The sequence below is a fragment of the Rhinoraja longicauda genome, chromosome 3 (genome assembly GCF_053455715.1).
Source record: "Rhinoraja longicauda isolate Sanriku21f chromosome 3, sRhiLon1.1, whole genome shotgun sequence".
Classification (NCBI taxonomy): Eukaryota; Metazoa; Chordata; class Chondrichthyes; order Rajiformes; family Arhynchobatidae; genus Rhinoraja; species Rhinoraja longicauda.
In genome coordinates this window covers 32425211-32447354 of record NC_135955.1, presented here as the reverse complement: position 1 = coordinate 32447354, position 22144 = coordinate 32425211, and the positions used below count along the sequence as shown (strand labels likewise).

The 22144-nt window shown below is 39.3% G+C and overlaps 1 protein-coding gene across 9 annotated transcripts in view; it reads right to left on the bottom strand.

Moving 5' to 3' along the window:
- Nucleotides 1-1384: 1384 nt before the first annotated feature.
- The window catches only part of mpdz (multiple PDZ domain crumbs cell polarity complex component), a 153215-nt gene continuing 132455 nt past the window's right edge, over nucleotides 1385-22144 (bottom strand). For 7 of the 9 annotated variants that reach the window (XM_078395752.1, XM_078395769.1, XM_078395789.1 and 4 more), the window contains 9 exons: nucleotides 17427-17574; nucleotides 15585-15671; nucleotides 13587-13689; nucleotides 11437-11477; nucleotides 10701-10817; nucleotides 9768-9872; nucleotides 8376-8488; nucleotides 5297-5420; nucleotides 1385-4425 (listed from right to left, as the gene is read on the bottom strand). In XM_078395752.1, the coding sequence (XP_078251878.1) occupies nucleotides 4279-4425; nucleotides 5297-5420; nucleotides 8376-8488; nucleotides 9768-9872; nucleotides 10701-10817; nucleotides 11437-11477; nucleotides 13587-13689; nucleotides 15585-15671; nucleotides 17427-17574 (985 nt within the window). In that variant the 3' untranslated portion in view covers nucleotides 1385-4278. The remainder of the gene's footprint in view (nucleotides 4426-5296; nucleotides 5421-8375; nucleotides 8489-9767; nucleotides 9873-10700; nucleotides 10818-11436; nucleotides 11478-13586; nucleotides 13690-15584; nucleotides 15672-17426; nucleotides 17575-22144) is intronic. The other 2 variants (XM_078395757.1, XM_078395781.1) reach the window with 2 other exon arrangements.

Sequence of the window (22144 nt, the reverse complement as noted above, 5' to 3'; positions counted from 1 at the left end):
TATCCTTAAGAGCTCTATCCAGCTCTCTCTTGAATGCAAGTAGTATTTGAGTGGCATCAGGATTGCCACCCTGCCACTGTATGTTTCTTTTTTTTTCCTAATCAGATGTGCAGCACTTTGGTCAACGTGGGTTGTTTTTAAATGTGCTATACAAATAAAATTGACTTGACTTGACTATATATTTACATGGTTATTGCATTTAAAAACCTTAAAGATTTTAGCTGAAGAATTATTTTTTGCTCTTCACGTCATCCATAGCTGGGGTACTGTTTGAAAGAAATGTCAAGGACAGAATTATGAATTTATGGAATGAGAATTTGAGGTTAAATTTTATGCTTGTGGCAACTTTACAGATCCAGGAGTTTGTCTATTCCATTAACATTCTAGGTTCTGTGCTCTTGTGGACGACTTCATAATACACTAGAAGACACAGAATGCTGGAATAGCTCAGCGGGTCAGGCAATATCTCAGGAAAACATGGATAGGAGACGTTTTGGGTCAGGACCCTTCAGACCTTTCAAGCATCTGCAGTTCTTTGTTTCATCATAATACACTAATTCCTGCAGTTTGATCAACAGTCCATTCTTCTTAAGATGGACACTAAGTGCTGGAGTAATTTGGCGGGTTAAGCAGCATCTCTGGAGAAAAAGGACGGGTGACGTTTCGGGTCTGGACCCTTCTTCAGATTCTTCCTTCTGGATTTACTTTTTCATTAGCTTGCTTCTAGGAACCTTTGTGTAAAGATTCTTAATAAATTTAGCTCATGACATAGGAGTAGAATTAGGTCATTTGGCCCAATTGAGTCCACTCTGTCATTCGATCACGGCTGATCTATTTTTCCCTCTCAACCCCATTTGCCTGCCTTCTCCCCGTAACCTTTGACTCCTAATAAGAACATAAGACATAGGAGCAGAATTAGGCCATTTGGCCCTGTCTAACTAGCAACTCCAGACACGAGCAATTCATTACATGTAAATGTATTTCTCGCTGTTAAAGGTCTTTGTATTAGACTTAACATCCACTTCTGTGTTGGTGTCTCAGTATTTTTTTAAGTTGTAGCTTTCCCTGACTTTCATTTGCAGTGAAAGCTTACTAAATTGATTTTCGCTACACATCGCATGTGCAAGTTGAATCATTCCCTATCCTTGCTTTCATTGCATAATATTCAAACACTAAGCCAAGTGTACTCTTGGCCGTGAATTACAGTGACCCGAGTAGCTCGCGGCTTTGGAACAGGTGGAAATAATTGTTCAGGCAAGGGAAAAGGTGAAAAATTAGGGTATCAGGAAAGAAATACTAATTCTTTCAGCAGACATGCAACACACCATGTTTTAAAGATTATAATGAGCAATTTTGCAATGGTTTATTGCTTTTACATTCACATTAAGAAAAGTAGACATCAATGACAAAATCAATTTTTTAGATTTTAAAACTCTAGTTATAAAAATTAGTTTACTATTAAAACATTTTACAACTAAAGTCAAAAAATAGATGCTTTTCAAAAGATTTTACACACTAAAGTTCAACAGTAGACAGGATATCAAAACCAAATATCATAATGGTAGTATACTCTTACACAAGTGTAATTGACTAATTTACTGGCAATTCTTGCTCACAACTAGTGAATCAAAGAAACAATGCCCTTGAACATAAAATTAAAACAAATTAAATGGTTGTTACGTACAAGCAGCAATATATTTGAGTTAAATTCACAGGGATTGAGTTTGACTTCACTTTGGGTGGTAATTCAGAAAAGTGGAACAGCTCTCATGGAATCTGCCCAATTTTCATTCCATTAAAATGAAAAGGATTAATACTGCACATGTTTAAAAAAGAGGGTATGATGCACTTTGCGGGCTACCTTCTATAGTTAAAGACAAAAGCTAACTTCACAGAACAGAATATTTATTTATATCTGAACTGATAAGTTCAATACTGTGTAGTGCCCAAAGCATTGCAGCAGCTACTGACTTTACTTGAACAGCAGCAGATTTGGACATTGTTACTTCATATTTCCCAGAATTGGGTCTGGATACCAACAAACAAGTAAAGTATTTAGACAAACGTAATTTTCACATCTATACATCTTAAGAGTATTTTTCTTCCCTTGGTTTCATTTTTATCCTTCAAAAACCAAATAATTCGCTATTTACTTCATTGCCGTTCTAAACCCTCCTGGGCTGATGTTGCTGCTATGGCTCCTTCCATTGGGAATCATTTACAAAGAAAAATACAGAAATAAAGGTAACAGTACTACTATTTGACTTGTTTAATAATACAAAGCCAGATTATAAACTTCAGAGCAAATCATAAATAACACATTTTAAAAGTATTGTAAATAGCTTGCTTTTGGAGGGAAAGCTTTGTTATCTTCAATAAATCTCTAGACCATGATGCATAAATTTAACATTGTGTTAGGTATGTTTAATTTCTTTGATTTCCACTCCTTTTTATCAATTCTAATTTTTTTTTTCATAGGTTCAAGAATACTGTATTTTTCATTAACAAAATAACTCAGATGTACATTCATAAAATGCAGTCTCTATTAAATTAGTGGAATAAGCGAGTTTGGTATCTCGATAAACGCAAGGAATCATGGGATTTGTCAAAGGTTATTCGGGATTTAAAAAATGCGAATGCAGCACTGTATAAACTGTGTATAAATTGTTAACTATTCTACCAAGGAATTAATCTAGAATTCTGTCAACTCAATAGCTTCCTTTGTTCTGCTGCTTACACAGTCCCAGTTCTAGTTCAGTTCATTAATCTGCAATTATGAGATATTCAAAAAGTTAAAGGATTTATTATTTTCATTTAATCCTTAATGTGTTTGCTATTGGAATAACAAAATATTACTTGTGTTTGAAACATTTTCTTATCTTTATTCATAATTTATGTGTAAAAATATATTTAATCTGAGGCAGGCAGCGACTATCAGTGTGATGTGAGCTGATGCTTTACCTACAGGCGGTGTGACTGTACCGTTAAGGCAGATTAATCTCCGAGGAAAACTGAGTACAGGGTTGGCACAGTGAAGGAGCTGCCAATCCGATATAAGACATTTAACTGCAAAATGCCTGCCCTTTAGTATTGGATAGATTGAGTGGAGGGTCTGTGCTGTTCCAAGTTTGCGGAGGTTCCTGTGCGTTTCCCCCAGCCATCTCACCCAATGCACGTTGACCAGCAGTTTGCCAGCCCTTGTTAGTGGCTCTTTGTGCAGGTGTTACCCGAAGCCCAACGGTTTTGTGGAGGTTCTGCATTAGGATCGGGCACGCAGCGAGCTAGCGAGGGCTGTCAAATCAGGTTGCCGAGTGGCCAAAGGGCAGATTTTAATGGGTCGTTATTAAACTGTTCCGTCTGTACGGCATCGCCAGCTCGCTCTCTCCCAGATCCCCCACCCCAACTGTCAACAAAGTCTGACTGAGAAAATGCTCCCACTCATATCACAGGTTGGCCCCGCGTTTGCCCACTCGCTGGGGCGGGAGGCGCCTCCTTCAAAGAGAGCGAGAACAGATCCCGTCAGCTGGGGAGCTGCGGCTTACCCGTGAATGAAGCCTCTAGTTTGGCTGCGGTTCAAATGGTTGCAAATTCTCATAATTATCACCGCCCGGTCACCCAGACCCGGCTCCCAACTGTGTGCCCTGACAGACTGGAACCAATCCCAGCAGTGGAACCAATCCCCCACACAGCACATTCTCCTCATTTCCTTCAATCCAGGAAGGTTGTTTAGATAGGAATGTATGGACAATCTCAAATTGGTTGACCACACAATTTGTAATTCGTGTAAATCAATATTGAATTTGAATGGCTGTGACTTTAGCTAATGCCAGGGATTTGATAAGTGACAGGTTTGTTCCAGGCATTCTTGTGTTTTCAAGGCTGTTGCTGTATTGAGTGAATAATTTAAATAGATACAATTGTGTATTTGTGCAGTCTGCAGTACGCTGTGGCCTCTGCTGACATATTTGACAGATAAAAAGGGTCTCGACCCGAAACGTCGCCCATTCCTTCTCTCCTGAGATGCTGCCTGACCTGCTGAGTTACTCCAGCATTTTGTGAATAAACACCTTCAATTTATTTATAAATCTCATTAAAATGAATACGCAGGTCCGTACACAGTAACTCAGCTGGTGAGAATGTTTATCCCGAATGACCCATGACCTGGGCCTGCGCAGTTGTAATACCGAACTCGCTTATTATTTACTAAACGATCCTCTATTTCTGTCTTGTCCATTAAATCAACATAAATCATTCACAGGTTTCACCTTAGAGCTCCAATTAGGAGAGGACTGTTAGTGTAACCGTCCCCTTTGTACGTTTCAGAATATTGACAGCTTCTTCATGTGTAACACCTTCTAGATGTTGCCCATTGACAGCAATGATTTGGTCACCACGTTTCAGGCAGCCATCTTCTGCAGCTGCTCCCTAAAAGTCACAATATCCTTCCATTAGATCTGTTTATAGTGATGTTACTCTAATTCTGTAATTTGTGTGCATGGAAACCAGAAGGCATGTGCCTGATTATAAGTGCCTAATGTTGCATCTATTTATTTTCCCGTTCTATTATTGGACATACAATTTCCCACATATTTGCAAATGGCATGCCTCTTTCCACATTTCTGGAATATGTACAGATTTTTGTCCAAGGTCAACTTTTCCCAAACTTTCTGTCTTTTGCAGGTAGACACAAAACGTTGGAGTAACTCTGAAGAGAAGGAATGGATGACGTTTCAGGTAGACCATTCTTCAGACCTGAAGAAGGGTCTTGACTTGAATACGTCACCCATTCCTTCTCTCCAGAGATGCTGCCTGTCCCGCTGAGTTACTCCAGCATTTTGTGTCTACCTTCCATTTAAACCAGCATCTGCAGTTCTTTCCTACAGTTCTTTCCTTTGTCTCTCATCAGGTTCTGTGGGTGCCGGAGAGCTTAAATATGACTGCAAGTTCCTCTTCATCACTAAGCCACTTGAGTTATTTGATCACATGGGTAGTGCATGCAGTGCTCACCTCTAGGCTCTCACTTTCCACTACAGGCAAGTGATTTGTGGCAGGAACCAGTGTACCTAACCAATTACCCTCCGTATCTCCCTCCCCAGCACCCAACACATCTGAAATGAAATGTAAAATTAGCCCCATTCTAATTAACAGGTAATTTGGCTGGTATATTTAAATAGTCTGAAAGAGCAACATTTCCAGTATAATGGCTTGCTTAGTTTAACATGCCTTTGAAACTATATTTGAAAAGCACCAGAGCATCTATGCATTAGAATGCTGAACACCTCTAGTGAATGCTTACCTTTGCAAAGACTGTTTTAACATAAATAGGCAGATCTCCATGAGGGCTACCATATCCACCAACAATGCTAAAACCAAGACCATCAGCACCTCTGTCTAAAGTAATTGTCTTGTATTGTGGAGGTCTGAAGAATAATGCAAACAATGATATTAAGTATTGCAGACATTTGTACAGATGCTACAGATGAGATAATGGCACCATTACCAATTGGAATACAAGCAGCCTATTCCAGTTGAAAGGATTGGTGATTGTTACTTAGCCTGACCTGTGCAACTTAGTTCCACATTCCAACATCTTCCTCATAATTAAAATCAAACTTCATTTCCATTAATCTTTAAAAAATTCTGAGAAAATCTAATTCTATCATTTCTTCAGGTAGTGCATTCCTAATTTAAACCTCCAACAACCAACTTGACAGGAAATAGTTCCATTCCAAAAACCCTCTCAAAGCTCTTCTTGAAATGCTCTTTTTGGAACCTTTACTGACTGGTGTTATGTCACGAATGTCCCAGCTTCTCCAATCCCTACATTCAGCAGAAGTCCCTCCACCATGGCATTTATCTTGCTAATCCTTTTTACTTTCAGATCGTTGCACATTCTTGAGCTGAGTCCCAACCCGTGACTTGTGAACATTTTTTTTTTGGTTTTACAGCAAATATGCCATTAAGTTTGAAAGAGTGCAGAAAAAATTTACGAGAATGTCACCAGCACTCAAGTATCTGAGCTACAGGGAGAGGTTGGGCAGGCTAGCACTTTATTCTTTGGAACTCAGGAGGCTGAGAGGTACACTTAATGAAGTGCATTAAATCATGGAATAGATAGGGTGAAAGCACAGTCATTTTTCTAGGGTAGGGGAATCAAAAACTAGAGGATATAGGTTTAAGATGAGAAAGATTTAATAAGAACCTGAGAAACCTTTTCACACAGCGGGTGGTGAGTATATTGAATGAGCTACGAGAGGAAATAGTTGACGCAGATATAATAACATTTAAAAGATATTAAACAGCTACATCGATAGGAAAAGTTTGGAAGGAATATGGGCCAAATGACAGCAAATAGGACTGGCAGAGATAGTACATCTTGGTCAGCACGAAAGAGTTGGGTCAAAGAGCCTGTTTCTATGTGTGTTGCACTATGATTTCATGCTTTTTTTTCTAACATCTACTTCTTCAAGAAAATAGGTTTTCCTAACCATCAGATCGATAGGCCTAGAATGCGCACTCTGTTATAGCGTACAGTGCCCTCCATAATGTTTGGGATAAAGACCCATCATTTATTTATTTGCCTCTGTACTCCACAATTTGAGATTTGTAATTAAAAAAAATCACATGTGGTTAAAGTGCACATTGTCAGATTTTAATAAAGGCCATTTTTATATATTTTGGTTTCACCATGTAGAAATTACAGTAGTGTTTATACGTAGTCCCCTCATTTCAGGGCACTATAATGTTTGGGACACAGCAATGTCCTGTAAATGAAAGTAGTTATGTTTAGTATTTTGTTGCAAATCCTTTGCATGCAATGACTGCTTGAAGTCTGCAATTCATGGACATCACCAGTTGCTGGGTATCTTCTCTGGTGATGCTCTGTCAGACCTGTATTGCAGCCATCTTTAGCTTGTTTTGGGGGCTAGTCCCATTCAGTTTTTCTTCAGCATATAAAAGGCATGTTCAATAGGGTTCTTATCAGGTGATTGACTTGTCCACTCATGAATTGGCCATTTTTTAGCTTTGAAAAACCCCTTTGTTGCTTTAGCAGTATATTTGGGATCATTGTCTTGCTGTAGAATGAACTGCTGGCCAATGAGTTTTGAGGCATTTGTTTGAACTTGAGCAGATAGGATGTGTCTAGACACTTCAGAATTCATTATGCCACCACCATCAGCAGTTGTATCATCAATGAAGATAAGTGAGCCAGTACCTTCATCAGCCATCCATGCCCAGGCCATAACACTTCCACCGCCGTATTTCACAGATGAGGTGGTATGCTTTGGATCTTGGGCAGTTCCTTCTCTCCTCCATACTTTGCTCTTGCCATCACTCTGATATAAGTTGATCTTCGTCTCATCTGTCCACAAGACCTTTTTCCAGAACTGTGGTTGGTCTTTTAAGTACTTCTTGGCAAACTAACCTAGCCATCCTATTTTTGCGGCTAACCAGTGGTTTGCTTCTTGCAGTGTAGCCTCTATTCATGTGGACAGTGGTCATTAACAAATCCACACCCGACTCCTGAAGAGTGTTTCTGATCAATCGGACATGAGTTTGGTGGTGATTTTTTTCTTTATTTTTTAAGAGAATTCTTCTGTCATCAGCTGTGGAGGTCTTCCTTGGCGATTAGTAAGCTCACCAGTGCTCTTTCTTCTTAATGATGTTCCAAACAGGTAATTTTGGTAAGCCTAAGGTTTGGCTGATGTCTAGGTTTTATTCTAATGAAGTTTCTCAATTTCATAATGGTTTCTTTGCCTTTCATTGGCGCAACATTGGTTCTCATGTTGATAAACAGCAATAAAAGTTTCCAAATGTGATGGAAAGACTCGGTGCTGAGAGCTCTCTTACACCTGCTTTAAGGAGGCATTTACAAACATCTGTGAAGCCATGTGCCCCAAACATGATGGTGCCCTGAAATGGGGGGGGGCTATGTATAAACACAGCTGTAATTTCTACATGGTGAAACCAAAATGTATTAAAATACCCTTTAATAAAATCTGACAATGTGCACTTTAACCACATGTGATTTTTTCCTATTACAAATCTCAAATTGTGTAGTACAGAGGCAAACAAAAAAAAATGATGGGTCTTTGTCCCAAACATTATGGCGGGCACTGTATCTTCAAATAGTGATGTTTTTAAAATGCCAATCTTCCATGTTGTTTCTCTCACAGCTTACTGGTCAAGCTGTTCCCTTTAACAGTCTTAACTTTTTCCTCCTCCACCTGACCCAACCAGCATACCCATTCACCTGGTTGAACTCATCCTCTCATTCAACTCTATTCACTTTGATTTTAAGGACAGCTTGTTATACCAGCTCCATGTTTCAGGTTTTGAACAATAGTCGCATCATATTTTAAGAAAATACTTACGCTAGATCATCATGAAGGATGCTACTTGCAGTCAGCCCTGACAGGGAAAGGGTAGTTGCTGCCTGTTCCTGCTGCTGATTTGTTATCACGCAAACATCACCACCTGCAACAACCTATGAACAATCAAAGTTTTATACAGTCTTAAGCTGCACAGCAAACCGTATGTTATGGCAGCTTGGTAATGGAAATCTGCCCTTATGGAATTCACTAATATCTACCCAGAAATTTGAGATAAGGAATAAAAATGTTTATATGGAATTTTTGCATGTGATGTAGATGGGTGGCTAGGAAAGGCTAAACAATGTGAAATAACTAACTGCCGAACACTGGGTAGTGCCAGCAATGGCTGCTTCGCCAAAAGTCTGTCTGTCCCTTTCTTCATTGATTTTTTAGTATGTGTTAAATGTATGTTTTTAGTGTTCTTTAGCTTGTTTTATGTGGGGGGAGGGGGGAAACTTTTTCTAATCTTGTACCTCAACGGAGATGCAAATTTTTTTCCGTATCGTATCTCCGTCCGCACTGCAGCCTTTGCTGGAGACTGACTTCGAGAGCTCCGCTGTTGGAGTCTACGGGACTTTAACATTGCCAGGGATCGACCTCTGAGCTCTACCACGGGACCATGCGGACTTTAACATCGTGGAGCCCGCGGTCTCTGGTCAGAGACCAACTTCAGGAATTTCCGATCACCCCGCAAAAAATGAGGGAAGAGGATTAGACTTTATTGCCTTCCATCACAGAGGAATGTTTATGTTGTTGTGTGTCTTGTTGCTTTTTTAGTATGGCTCGATGGTAATTCATATATCACTGAACCTTAATTGGTACACGTGACAATAAAAGACCTTTGAGTACAATAAGCCCTGCCTTCAAATTGGACAAAAAGCTTTGACATGTGGCCAAGCATGATGAATATTTCATGATATTCAAGCAGTTGGCAATTAATAATAATACATTTATTTTATATAGCGCTTGTCAAGATACTCAAAGACGCTTTACAAAGCAAACAAGACATACAAACAAACAAAAGATTTGTCCAATTAAACAAGACTATTAAAAATTATTATAAAGGAGCTCAATTAAGTAAAAAAATATCAAATACTCTATTTTCCTAGTGCCCTTGTAAATGCTTCTCTCCATTGAAAGAAATGGACTTGTTCCTAACAGGTTGGTGTGTGCAGATTTTATGTAGTATCAGTGTTGGGGTATTGCTGCAAGATCACGCTTGGATGATGGACACTAAATAGTTGGAAAGTTATTGATAGGAGTTTCTGACTTCCACATTTGTGGGGAAATTGAGAATTTGGCAGCACTCACCAGCGAACAACAGGAATTTCCCGATAAGTACCAAGCCAGTGTTAATCAAAGTCACAGCATACATATATATTTTTTATTTACCTGTAACTCAATATGCCCTGAAGCACTTTTCAGCAAGTTGACTGCCTGGGAATGGGTCACACCCTCAGTAGATTTTCCACAAATACTAATGATTCTATCTCCAACCTATAATTTAAAAAAGGGATTACAAATTAGTTGCTGAATCAGTTTTTTTAATCAAGACTTTTAGAGTATAAAGTTATACTTTGCACAGCGACTAAAAGTTACATATTATGTAAGGTAAAGCCAACCAACTGGAAATACACCCACTTTTTAGTCCTTCAGAATAAGGCTTTGTACGGTGCCACAGTTGGACCACATTATAACAAATGCTAATTAACGGGTGATGATCTTGTATGGCTGCTTTTAGTGCACTTGGTGGTCCAAGTCTCACACATGACTTGATTTAATTTATAACAGCAGCATTAAAGAGGATCATTGCTAGGACAAAGCAGAATATTTTTCCAGAGGAAAAATTCATCCATTCATTCCCAGTAAATTGGCAACGCTGCCACATCATACATTTTTGGGAGCTTTGTGTAGCTGACACTTTTAAATTCATCTCAGCAACACAACTATAAAAAGATGAAAATTAACCACTAAGCACAGAGGAAAAAAAAAGTAAAATAAGCAGGAAGATGCCACACCCAAGAACCAAGCTATAAGTTTGTTAAATGAATAGTTTGTCATAGTGAAATTCTTTGCTTGCATACCCAAGGTATGCAATAGTCACCACGTAAAGTGTGCCAATAAAGTTACAAAGTATGAACCGATACAAGTAAAATTCTACATGTAATACTGTATTCCAATTCATTTACATGTTAGCTGACAAAAGCTAAAAAACAAGCAAGATATTTCTATATGGGAAATTAAAAACCAAATAAAACCATCTTTTGGAAAAGATTAAATAGTTCTTGGTACTTTAATGCCCGTAAATTAAACCAACGAACTTACCCGCAGTTTCTGGGCTGCCACTCCGTTTGGCTGCATCATTGCAATAAATATGGGAACATCTCCAAGTGGGCTTCCCACTCCTCCTGCAATGCTGATTCCCAGTGAATCTGTCGGACCCTATAATTACCAACATCACAAGAAAGACAATACATGATTACAATTGAGCCATTTACAGTGTATAGATACATAATAAGGGAATAACTTTTTATGGAAGGTAAAGCCAGCAAAGTCTGATCAAGGATGGTCCCCAATGAGGTAGATAGTAGTTCAGGACTGCTCTCTGGTTGTGGTAGGATGATTCAGTTGCCTGATAACAGCTGGGAAGAAACTGCCTGAATCTAGAGGTGTGTGTTTTCACACTTCTATACCTTTCGTCCAATGGGGGAGGGGAGAAGAGGGAGTGACCAGGGTGCGACTCGTCCTTGATTATGCTGATGGCCTTGGCGAGGTATAAATGGAGTCAATGGAAGGAAGGTTGGTTTGTGTAATGGTCTGGGCTGCGTCCACAATTTCTTGCAGTCTTGGATGGAGCTGTTACCAAACCAAGCTGTGAGGCATCCTGATAAAATGCTTTCTAAGGTGCACCTCTTGGTGAGACTTGTAGGGGACACGCCAAACTTCCTTAGCCTTCTAAGGAAGTAGAGGCGTAGGTGTGTAAACTATGCAATATTTTGTATTTCTAAAATACAAATGGTCCTGAATAGTTTGTTTTTGAAATGTTAAAAAAGCAACGTACCTTTGTAAATTCCACGGACCTTAGCCCTTGTACCTCGGTCCCTTTATTTAAAAAAATGAACAAATTTTGTTTTCAAATCCTTAAATTTAATCCATGAGTAATTTACCAGGAAAAGACAAAACAATGCACTGGAAAATGCGGGAAGCTTTTATATTTGCACGTTATTAAATTTCATGGAACAATCCTAGTAAAGGATTGGCAATCATCGTAAAGATTATAAATTAAGTATCTTTATCACTACCACTTTCAAACTGAGAATACGTGTCCATGAGCACTTACAATTTGCAGCACAATCAAATTACACATGGTAAACAAACTGGTTGACTTACTCGGACACCTAAATAGAATAAAACTTTAAGCTATAAAGGCATTCTAAATTATTCTGAGGCATGAGATTGTACCTAATATAAACCCTGTGCTAATTAACCAAACAAAGCATTGTGTTGGCAAAAGCACACCTTGAGGAAAAATAGGTCAAATAGCTATTTTTATTAAATTTATTAACAATATAATGTTAACACATTTAATAGTAGAAAACTATTTAACACATTTGTTAACATGGTGTTATTTTTGTGTGTGCAATATGAGAGGTTAAAAATTGAATAGTATAGAAAGTATAATGTGTTAGAATTATGAAGCACTCTTTTTAATCAGAGAAAGAACTGTACAACAAAGAGGATACACATTAGGTGCTCAGTTAAGATTAATGGATCAGAAATTTCCCCCCTCAGAGCAAGCAGATGTTGCTGAACCACTCCACAACTCTACTGCTGCAAAGTTCATTGCTGTATCTGTCCCTTTGCTTGCTGAAGACTGGCGTCTTATCAAGAGGGAGTAGGGATTGAAAAATTAGGATGTTCACTTGATTTACGGGCTGGCGGAGGTGGTACTACAGGTGTGGGAGTGGAACAGCTAAATAACTGGACTTGTGTGATCGGAGGCCACAGAATGCTGCCCAGGAGAAACCTAAAATGGCATCCCCAAACAACATGGATTAATTGGCAGTATTGCAATGTAGATGTTGCATTAAGATGTAGAAATCACATCAGAGTTATTGACTGGAAATGCCCAGAAATGGGCCAAGCAGAGTTTGCACGTTGGGTTTTGGGAATTTGCAAAATCTGTTTACACCTTCTCCTGTATCTTTATCTTTAAACCAATTAGGTTTACTAGAGCCAAGAAACGCTTGTTATAAATTACAAGCTTCCTGCCTCCTAAAAGATGTTTTAGCCAATCAAGACAAGATATGCTGGCAGTAACTTGTGTCCTGCAAAAATACACAGAGGGAGGACACTCAAAAATGTCTGAAAAATAGTTGAAATGCTAATGGTACCAGTCAGAGCTGGAGATTATCTTGGACTACTAAAATGTTTTTAAACTGATACCTGGGAAATTCAAGCAGTCCGATGCAGCTTCCTGACAGAACAACACAATTGTTTTTCTATCTAGAATTCTAATTATGTCATGTTAATACTGAAAGAAATTGATGTATATTTCTCATGTCATTTTTAGAAAATTTTAGTTGAACATTTGGTTGTTTTCTGAAAAACTGATCTCTAATGGTAAAAGCATTTTTATAGTTTGTTTTGCAAGTGTTCTGAACTACTCCTAAATGCGAGGCATAGAGATATTATGCCTGTGCATTCATATTAACATCATGGATGGTAAATTTAAAGATGCCATGTCAAGATGGGTTGAGGCTTGTTTACATAAATACAAATAAATGTCAATCAAATGAGGTAAATCAGCTAGCACTAGTCCAAAAGTCATGCCTACCTTCTCAAAGACAAAACCCATTTGATACCATTTGCAGACCAGCAAAACATTTTGGCAGCAATTTTGTTTTGCACTTTAGGCGTGTGCTACAATTTTACAAATTTTCTAAATGCAGTTTAGATGTCTTCTTAAATTGTAACCAACATATGCATTGTTATTGCTAAAGATTTTAAGAACATCTGAGTTGTTATGCAAGTTATTATGCAAGTATTAAGAAGAGATAGATCATTAATGCAAAACCTATCTGTCGCAACTAAAGATCACTAAAAGCTTTTTGTGATTCTCTGAAAATGCAGACTTAAGTCATGCACAAACAATGCCATCCATAATGACACCTAGAATTAATATTGCCACTTATTACAATTAACTCTTACAGGCATGTTTTCTGTGTCCAGTTTCATATACATCAGCTTGAGTAGATCCCGAAGTAGCAGAACAGAAAGAGGTCAGCCCACCACCACTACTCCCTTCACTGACCTGAGGGAATAGTCTTAATTAATATGGCATCAATTACACATATCCTAACAACAATTGCTTTGTGTAACATGCAAATTTGCCTGATATTTAAATCCTCTGTAAATCAAGGCATATTTTACCTTTTGAAAATTAACAATCTTTTATTCATTGCACTAAACTATAAGAAAGTTTATTTTGTAATGTGGAGACACAAAAGACTACAGATTCTGCTATCTTGATCAAAAGAAAAACTACTGGAGGAACTCAGCAGGTCAGACGGCATCTGTGAAGCAAAATGGTCAGATAGTTTAGCCTAAAGACTTATTACAACCTGTGAAGACACTTCAGTCTGAAGCGTCCTGACATAAATTGTGGTCTATCCATTTCCCTCCATAGATTCTATGGACCCATAGATTGATCAATCCATAGATTGAGTTATTCCAGCAGTTTGTTATTTGGTAATGCACACAGATTAAAAAATATTAAAAATTACAGCATCCACGATTGGGTCAGAAGCATTATCAAATTACAAGGAGTTTTTTTTTAAATCTGGGAAAGAAGTTTAAGCCATTTGAGAAATTTTAGTATTGCAATCACAATTCAATTGAGCATAAAGGAATTAACTGATTTAGTGCCATGAAAAAATGCAAGATTTTATTAATTTCAAGCAGTTGTACTCAAAATAAATCTTTCTAAATGCTCAGAATCCTGCAATATTAAATAAAATATATCACCAGCATACATCCCCATTGATTAAAATTGGGGCTTTTTTGCAAATTGCAGTAATTATTTCAGAAGCAGTTATAAGATGAGAAGAGCAGGAAAGCAAAACACATTGCACTAGTATCTTATTTTCTAAAATAAATATTAATTCTGCTGAACTAAAACTACTAAACATAGCTAAGGAACTTTTTTTTCTTGAAACATATCTATAACAGATTTGTAGTATTCATGTTTTGTTTAAAGTCTGCTGACTCTATCCAATGTTGTAGGCTGCTCTTGCTGACAAAGGAACATAGCAATACTACAATTCTTCTTGAAGTAGTGCTAAATAATCTACCTGAAGCTATTTTCATACAATTTTGTATTTGTATAATACTCTGCCAATAATTCCATTGATTTCAAAAATAAGAAAAAACCTTACAAATATTAGTTGTTTGCTTCTACAGATATGCAAAAGAAAATTTACACTTCAATCAGGAGCTAGATTTTTGGATGGGAGCTGGCAGAAAAGCTAACCATTTCTTCTAAGGGGAAAATCTGCTAGATTTGGGGTACATTTACTTAAAATGTGTATTTTTCTGGCATCTTCATTAAGTGCCTTTTTTTAAAATGTCAGTTTATGAAACATGTGAACCAATTAAAAAAATATTGCTGCTTCAAGTTATCTTTCACCATGTGCACGGGTTCTTCAAGGCCAATTTATTTAACAACAAGTGAATTAAGTAGTGTGAGCACATGATGGAAACCATTTGTAAAAAAAGGTGCAGACAAACATCACTAACATCAGCAGAATATTTGGTGCTGGTGACACTTGAGGTTTCTAAAAAAAGCTGTATTTGGTTTTGATCCTTACTCCAACAAAATCAAGGTCTGTATTGATTTATGTATACAGTTAACTCAACCAATTTTGTATTTCAGTACCTCGATCAGAGAGATTTGTAAAATTATATACTTTAAAGCAATTTAAAAGGCTATTTAAGAATTAGTAAAAGTAAATCTTTATTTAAACTTTTATACACCAAGTCATTCTTCTTTATTTAATGTTTGATTTAAATTATCATTACCCATTGATTATGACTCACATTCTTTCGTTTACATAAAGCAAACAATAGATAAATAAGTTCATGTTTGAATTCTACAATTAAGCAAATTTAACTGCAGAATAAGTCACAAATCAGTTTCAGCATACAAACCTGGCTACTCTGAGAACCTCTTCTATCAGATGAGAATGATCCAGTCTTCAACCTGCCAACATCCAATTTTACTGTGCCCTGTGCACACTAAAAATCAGAAGTGAATGGTTATTGTTTTACTTCCTAAAAACATTACAACTTGTAAAAAGTAGAAAATAAAGTCAGATAATCTGGGGGAGTTTCTTAAGTATTATCATTTTACAATTGCTTTTATCAGGTACTTTAATGAACTGAGAGAGATAAATATTGTGTGGCAAGACCTTTAGGAAATCAGTTTAGTTATGCAGCTCACAAGCGGGCCCTTCAACCCACTGAGCCTACACCAACCATCACAAATCCTATTCTACACTCATTTTATTTTCCCCACTTTTCCATCAACCTCCCCCAGATTCTGCCACATGCTTACACGTCAGGGCAGTAGTGGCCAATAATCCACCAGCTCATACTACCTTTGGTGCAGGGAGGAAACTGGAGCAGCTGGTGAAACCAGTCCTTTTGCAGGAAAAATATGTAAACTCCACACAGGTACTACACTAAGTCAGGAATGAACTGAGGTCACTGGAGCTGTGAGGCAGTCGCTCTACAAATGCATGGCCACATGTGTTTGTGATATACAGCAGTACCAGAGACACATAAGACCAAATGTTTACGCTTGGGAACAAAGCTAGGAATTTTTTTAAATGTGATGTACATTGTCTTTAAGATTTTGTTTTTTTAATACAGTTATGATGTTGCAAGCTCTAACAAATGATATATATGTGAAGGTTGGCTCACATGAGAAGTCTAAGTTAAAAGACAAAACGTTACTAAGGCATTGTAGAACAAAGAGGGTCCAAGGAGCAGAACAAAGATCTACATATTTACTCCAGAGAAACTGGACTACTATCAGGATCTTTTGGCGCTACCCCAATAATCAATCTTTGGAGAAAGAGTTTAGACATAATTAATTTAGTTATGAACTGGCAAAGAGGGACAAGAAATTGATTCTTACAACAAATATATTAAAAAATAATGTTTTTCTCCCTCTTCAAGTATCTCAGCATTGCTTTCACTATTCACTTTCTGGCTATCTATTTTTCTCTGAAGAAGGGTCTCAACCCGAAACGTTACCTATTCCACTTCTCCAGAGATGCTGCCTGACTCGCTGAGTTACTCCAGCATTTCGTGTGTCTATCTTCAACGTAAACCAGCATCTGTAGTTCCTTCCTACACAGTTACAGACACCATCTCCATGAATCATTCTGAATTTTTCATCTCATTTATTATGAAATGAACCAAAGAGTTACATTTATTTCTGTCACTTAAATGAATAGGGAATGCTTCCAACAATCATTGAATTCATGCTGTGTTTATGCATGTTTTTCACTCTGAAAGGCTCTGTGACATCCATATTACTGAATTATTAAGCAGTGGCAGAGGGAGGTTGAATGTCACGGTTGAGGCTATTAAAAAAAAAAACTTGCTTTGAAAAATTATGATAGGCCCTAAAAATGTTTCTAATTATTGACCAGCCATTTCTCAGTTTTAGAAAGCCTTTGAATGAGAGTATGATTGATAGGTGTGTAAGGAAAATACACAACTTGGTTAAGTATCTATATACTAAAACTCTCGTTTGTCCCTGAACTACAGCCAAAGCGGTACACGATAGCGCAACAATATTAGGTCCACCTTACTCACCGTCATCCCTTTGGTGCTAATGGAAGACGTTTAATTGAAATTGGTGTTATATTTTTAAAGTTATTCACATTTTAAAGGTTAAATCTATCCTCTGGGGAGGGAGGGAGGATAAGGGTGGTTGAGGGGGGGGTCTAGTAATATTGTAAAAATGTACATTAATCAAACCTTTAGCATAGCAGCAACAGACTCCTGGGTTGAGTTTCGAACATCTTCACCATTCACTGAGAGTATTTGGTCTCCTTGCAACAGTTTCCCATCCAGATCTACTATTCCTCCTTTCACAATGTCAGACACAAAAACTCCAGTGTCATTCCTGTAGAGATGCAGTACAGATTTCAGTCACGTTTAACAAAATCAGCTTTACTTAAAGGGAAGAAAAATTGCTTCTATTAGCAGTAGTCCATAATAGTCTGAAGGATTATATTTTATACACTATAGTTTGGTTACAAATATTGCACAATTTGTTAGGGAGATTTTCTTGGATCCACACCAAGCACACCAATTGTTCATGTTATATAAAAAATCTGTAAACTATATGTTTTTCTTTGCTTCGGACAATTTAAATTAAAACATTTAAATTCCTGCAATGCAGAGTTTGGTTTGCCATGGGGGTCACATCTATCTCCGTCCTATTCTCAAAATGAAACCAATGACTGTTCTTCTGCTACAGCGCACTTGATCCACGTAAAACTCTGGTAACCATTACAACTTGGATCAACTCTCACCTCAATTCTCACTAACGTACACTAGTTTCTGGTTCTACCATCATAAACACTGATCAGCCAAAACATTATGGCCACCTGCCTAATATGCTTTTGGTCCTTTGTGTGCCACCAAAACAGCTCCGACCCGCCGAGGCATGTACTTTACAAGACCCCTGAAGGTGTCCTGTGGTATCTGGCACCAAAACATTCGCAGCAGATCCTTCAAGTCCTGTAAGTTGCGAGGTGGAGCCGCCTTGGATTGGACTTGTCGATCCAGTACATCCCACAGATGCTCAATCAGATTGAAATCTGGAGAATTTAGAGGCCAGGGCAACACCGTGAACACTTCATAATGTTCCTCAAACCATTCCTGAACAATGTGTGCAGTGTGGCAGGGCACATTATCCTGCTGAAAGAGGCCACTGCCAACAGGGAATACCACTGCCATGAAGTGGTGTACCTGGTCTGCAACGATGTTTAGGTAGGTGTCACGTGTCAAATTGACATCCACATGAATGGCCAGGCCCAGGGTTTCCCAGCAGAACATTGCCCAGAGCATCACACTCCCTCCACCGCTTGTTGTCTTCCCACAGTTGGTTCCGACCAGACGGTATCGCCTTTGTTGCCCTCGCGCATCGATGAGGCTTGGGCACTCAACACCCTGTCGCCGGTTTGTGGTTTGTCCCTCCTCGGACCACTGTCGGTAGGTACTCACCACTGCTGACCGGGAGCAGAGATGGTCTGACCTAGTCGTCTGGCCATAACAATTTGGTCCTTGTCAAAGTCGCTCAGGTCTTTACTCCTGCCCATTTCTCCTGCATCCAACACTTCAAGAGCTGACTGTTCACTTGCTGCCTAATATATCCCATCCCTTGACAGGTGCCATTGTAACAAGATAACCAATGTTATTCACTTCACCTGTCAGTGGTCATAATGTTTTGGTTGATCGGTGTACTGTTGCCCCAAACCACACTCTTGTCATTCATATCATTCTTGGACTCATGTTTAAATCCTTTCCAGAATGTGTTCCTGTTTAATCTCTACCCATTTCTAGTGCTATAATTTCTCTTTGAATTTTAGCTAACCTCTTGTGCCGTTGCCCAGAGGACCTATGCTTTTAAACTTCGACAGACAATAGTGCAGGAGTAGGCCATTCAGCCCTTTGAGCCAGCACCATCATTCAATGTCATGGCTGATCATTCTCAATCAGTACCCCGTTCCTGCCTTCTCTCCATACCCCCTGACTCCGCTATCTTTAAGAGCTCGGAATGCTTTCAAGAGAGAGCTAGATAGAGAACTGGCCTCCACTGCCCTCTGAGGCAGAGAATTCCACAGAATTACAACTCTCCAACTGAAAAAGTTTTTCCTCATCTCTGATCTAAATGGCCTACCCCTTATTCTTAAACTGTGGCCCCTGGTTCTGGACTCTCCCAACATTGGGAACATGTTTCCTGCCTCTAACGTGTCCAACCCCTTAATAATCTTATATGTTTCAATAAGATCCCCTCCCATCCTTCTAAATTCCAGTGTATACAAGCCTAGTCGCTCCAGTCTTTCAACATACAACAGTTCCGCCATTCCGGGAATTAACCTAGTAAACCTACGCTGCACGCCCTCAATAGCAAGAATATCCTTCCTCAAATTTGGAGACCAAAACTGCACACAGTACTCCAGGTGCGGTCTCACTAGGGCCCTGTACAACTGTAGAAGGACCTCTTTGCTCCTATACTCAGCTCCTCTTGTTATGAAGGCCAACATTCCATTGGCTTTCTTCACTGCCTGCTGTACCTGCATGCTTCCTTTCAGTGACTGATGCACTAGGACACCAGATCTCGTTGTACGTCCCCTTTTCCCAACTTGACACCATTCAGATAATAATCTGCCTTCCTATTCTTACCAACAAAGTGGATAACCTCACACTTATCCACATTAAACTGCATCTGCCATGCATCCGCCCACTCACACAGACTGTCCAAGTCACCCTGCAACCTCATAGCGTCTTCCTCACAGTTCACACTGCCACCCAGCTTTGTGTCATCTACAAATTTGCTAATGTTACTTTCAATCCCTTCATCCAAGTCATTAATGTATATTGTAAATAGCTGCGGTCCCAGCACCGAGCCTTGCGGTACCCCACCAGTCACTGCCTGCCATTCTGAAAGGGACCCATTTATCCCCACTCTTTGCTTTCTGTCTGCCAACCAATTTTCTATCCATGTCAGTACCCTGCCCCCAATACCATGTGCTCTAATTTTGCCCACTAATCTCCTATGTGGGACCTTGTCAAAGGCTTTCTGAAAGTCAAGGTACACCACATCCACCGGCTCTCCCCTGTCAATTTTCCTAGTTACATCCCCAAATAATTCCAGAAGATTAGTCAAGCATGATTTCCCCTTCGTAAATCCATGCTGACTCGGAATGATCCTGTTAGTGCTATCCAAATGCTCTGCAATTTTGTCTTTTATAATTGACTCCAGCATCTTCCCCACCACTGATGTAAGACTAACTGGTCTATAATTTCCCGTTTTCTCTTTCCTTCCTTTCTTAAAAAGTGGGATAACATTAGCTACCCTCCAATCCACAGGAACTGATCCTGAATCTATAGAACAGTGGAAAATGATCACCAATGCATCCATGATTTATAGAGCCACCTCCTTAAGTACCCTGGGATGCAGACCATCAGGCCTTGGGGATTTATCAGCCTTCAGTCCCATCAGTCTACCCAACACCATTTACTGCCTAATGTGAATTTCCTTCAGTTCCTCCGTCACCCTAGGATCTCTGGCCACTAGAACATCTGGGAGATTGTTTGTATCTTCCTTAGTGAAGACAGATCCAAAGTACCGGTTCAACTCATCTGCCATTTCCTTGTTCCCCGTAATAAATTCCCTGCTTCTGTCTTCAAGGGACCCACATTTACCTTAACTATTTTTTTCCTCTTCACATACCTCAAGAAGCTTTTACTATTGTAAGATTTGAGAAGTTTTTCCTCATTCTGCAATCAACACCAAACCAAAGAGCTGCAGTTTCGACATTTTAAACGGGAGACTGGGGCTGATAGCAGAGAAAGGCTGCAGGACCTCGTGACCAGTCACAAAAGTAAAAACCTTACAGCCCAGTCTCTAGGTTTCTGCAAAGCCACGGCCAGAACAATGGATGGGTATTGGCCACGCAGAAACCTGCGAAACCAGGTCGAAGTCCAGACACTGGCGCGCTGACATCAGCATACTCACAATGCCCCAAGCCGACCTACACAGTTAATCTCGTTAAGGGGGCACAATAGCCCATAGAAAACTACCTGGTAGGTGATGGGAAACCAGTTAAACCCATCACCTCGCAACGAAATACCAATTAACACCGTCTGGCCATCCCCGGTACCCCCGGACATAAGCGCAGATCAGAGAGAAAACTCAATACATATCTTTTAAACAAAGAGATCCCAAGATCTGGCGGGAGATAGGACGGGTCAGAATAGTATAACTGGCCACGACTTTTGGGTTTTAAACTCAAGTCAAACGGATGCAGGAGGAAGAAAAGACAGGCAAGAAGAAGCGAAGTGCAAGAGAGAGGAACCGGCACGCAACTCGAGAAGAAATACTGCAAGAAAACCTGCAAAGAACGCAAGAAACGGAAGGAACTCAGGGGACAAGCACGTCCCTCACGGAAAGCAGCGGAGAAGCAGCACGAACAGCCAGTAACCCCAGTAATAGCCCCATGGTGAGCATGTACCCCGGTCCTGCATATCCTGGACATAGTTTAGTGTAGAGGGGAGGGTGGTTTGAATAAACGTGGGTGTTAGTCAAGTTTGCGATGTGTCGTACGTTCCCCATCTTACAGTCGTGTATATGTCTTGTAGAACTGTGCGTTTTAGAATTCAGAGTAAAAGGTATTCATGTATATGTCTTGTAGAACTGTGCGTTTTATGATTCATAGTCAAAAGTATTCATGTAATTCGAGATATGTCTTATAGAACTGTATAAGTATTCATGGACAATAGTCCCCAGCGCTCAATAAAAGCCTTTTCCATTTAAACCCTGGTCTTCAAATCTGGTCTGGTTGAGTTTTTTTCTGCACTATCAACGCTCCTGCATCTAAGTCCAGTGTCTAGAACCGTAGGGGGTGAGTGGGTCGAACCACTCACGGGGAACCAGTGTGCGCGGCCTGGTCAAGGGATCAGAG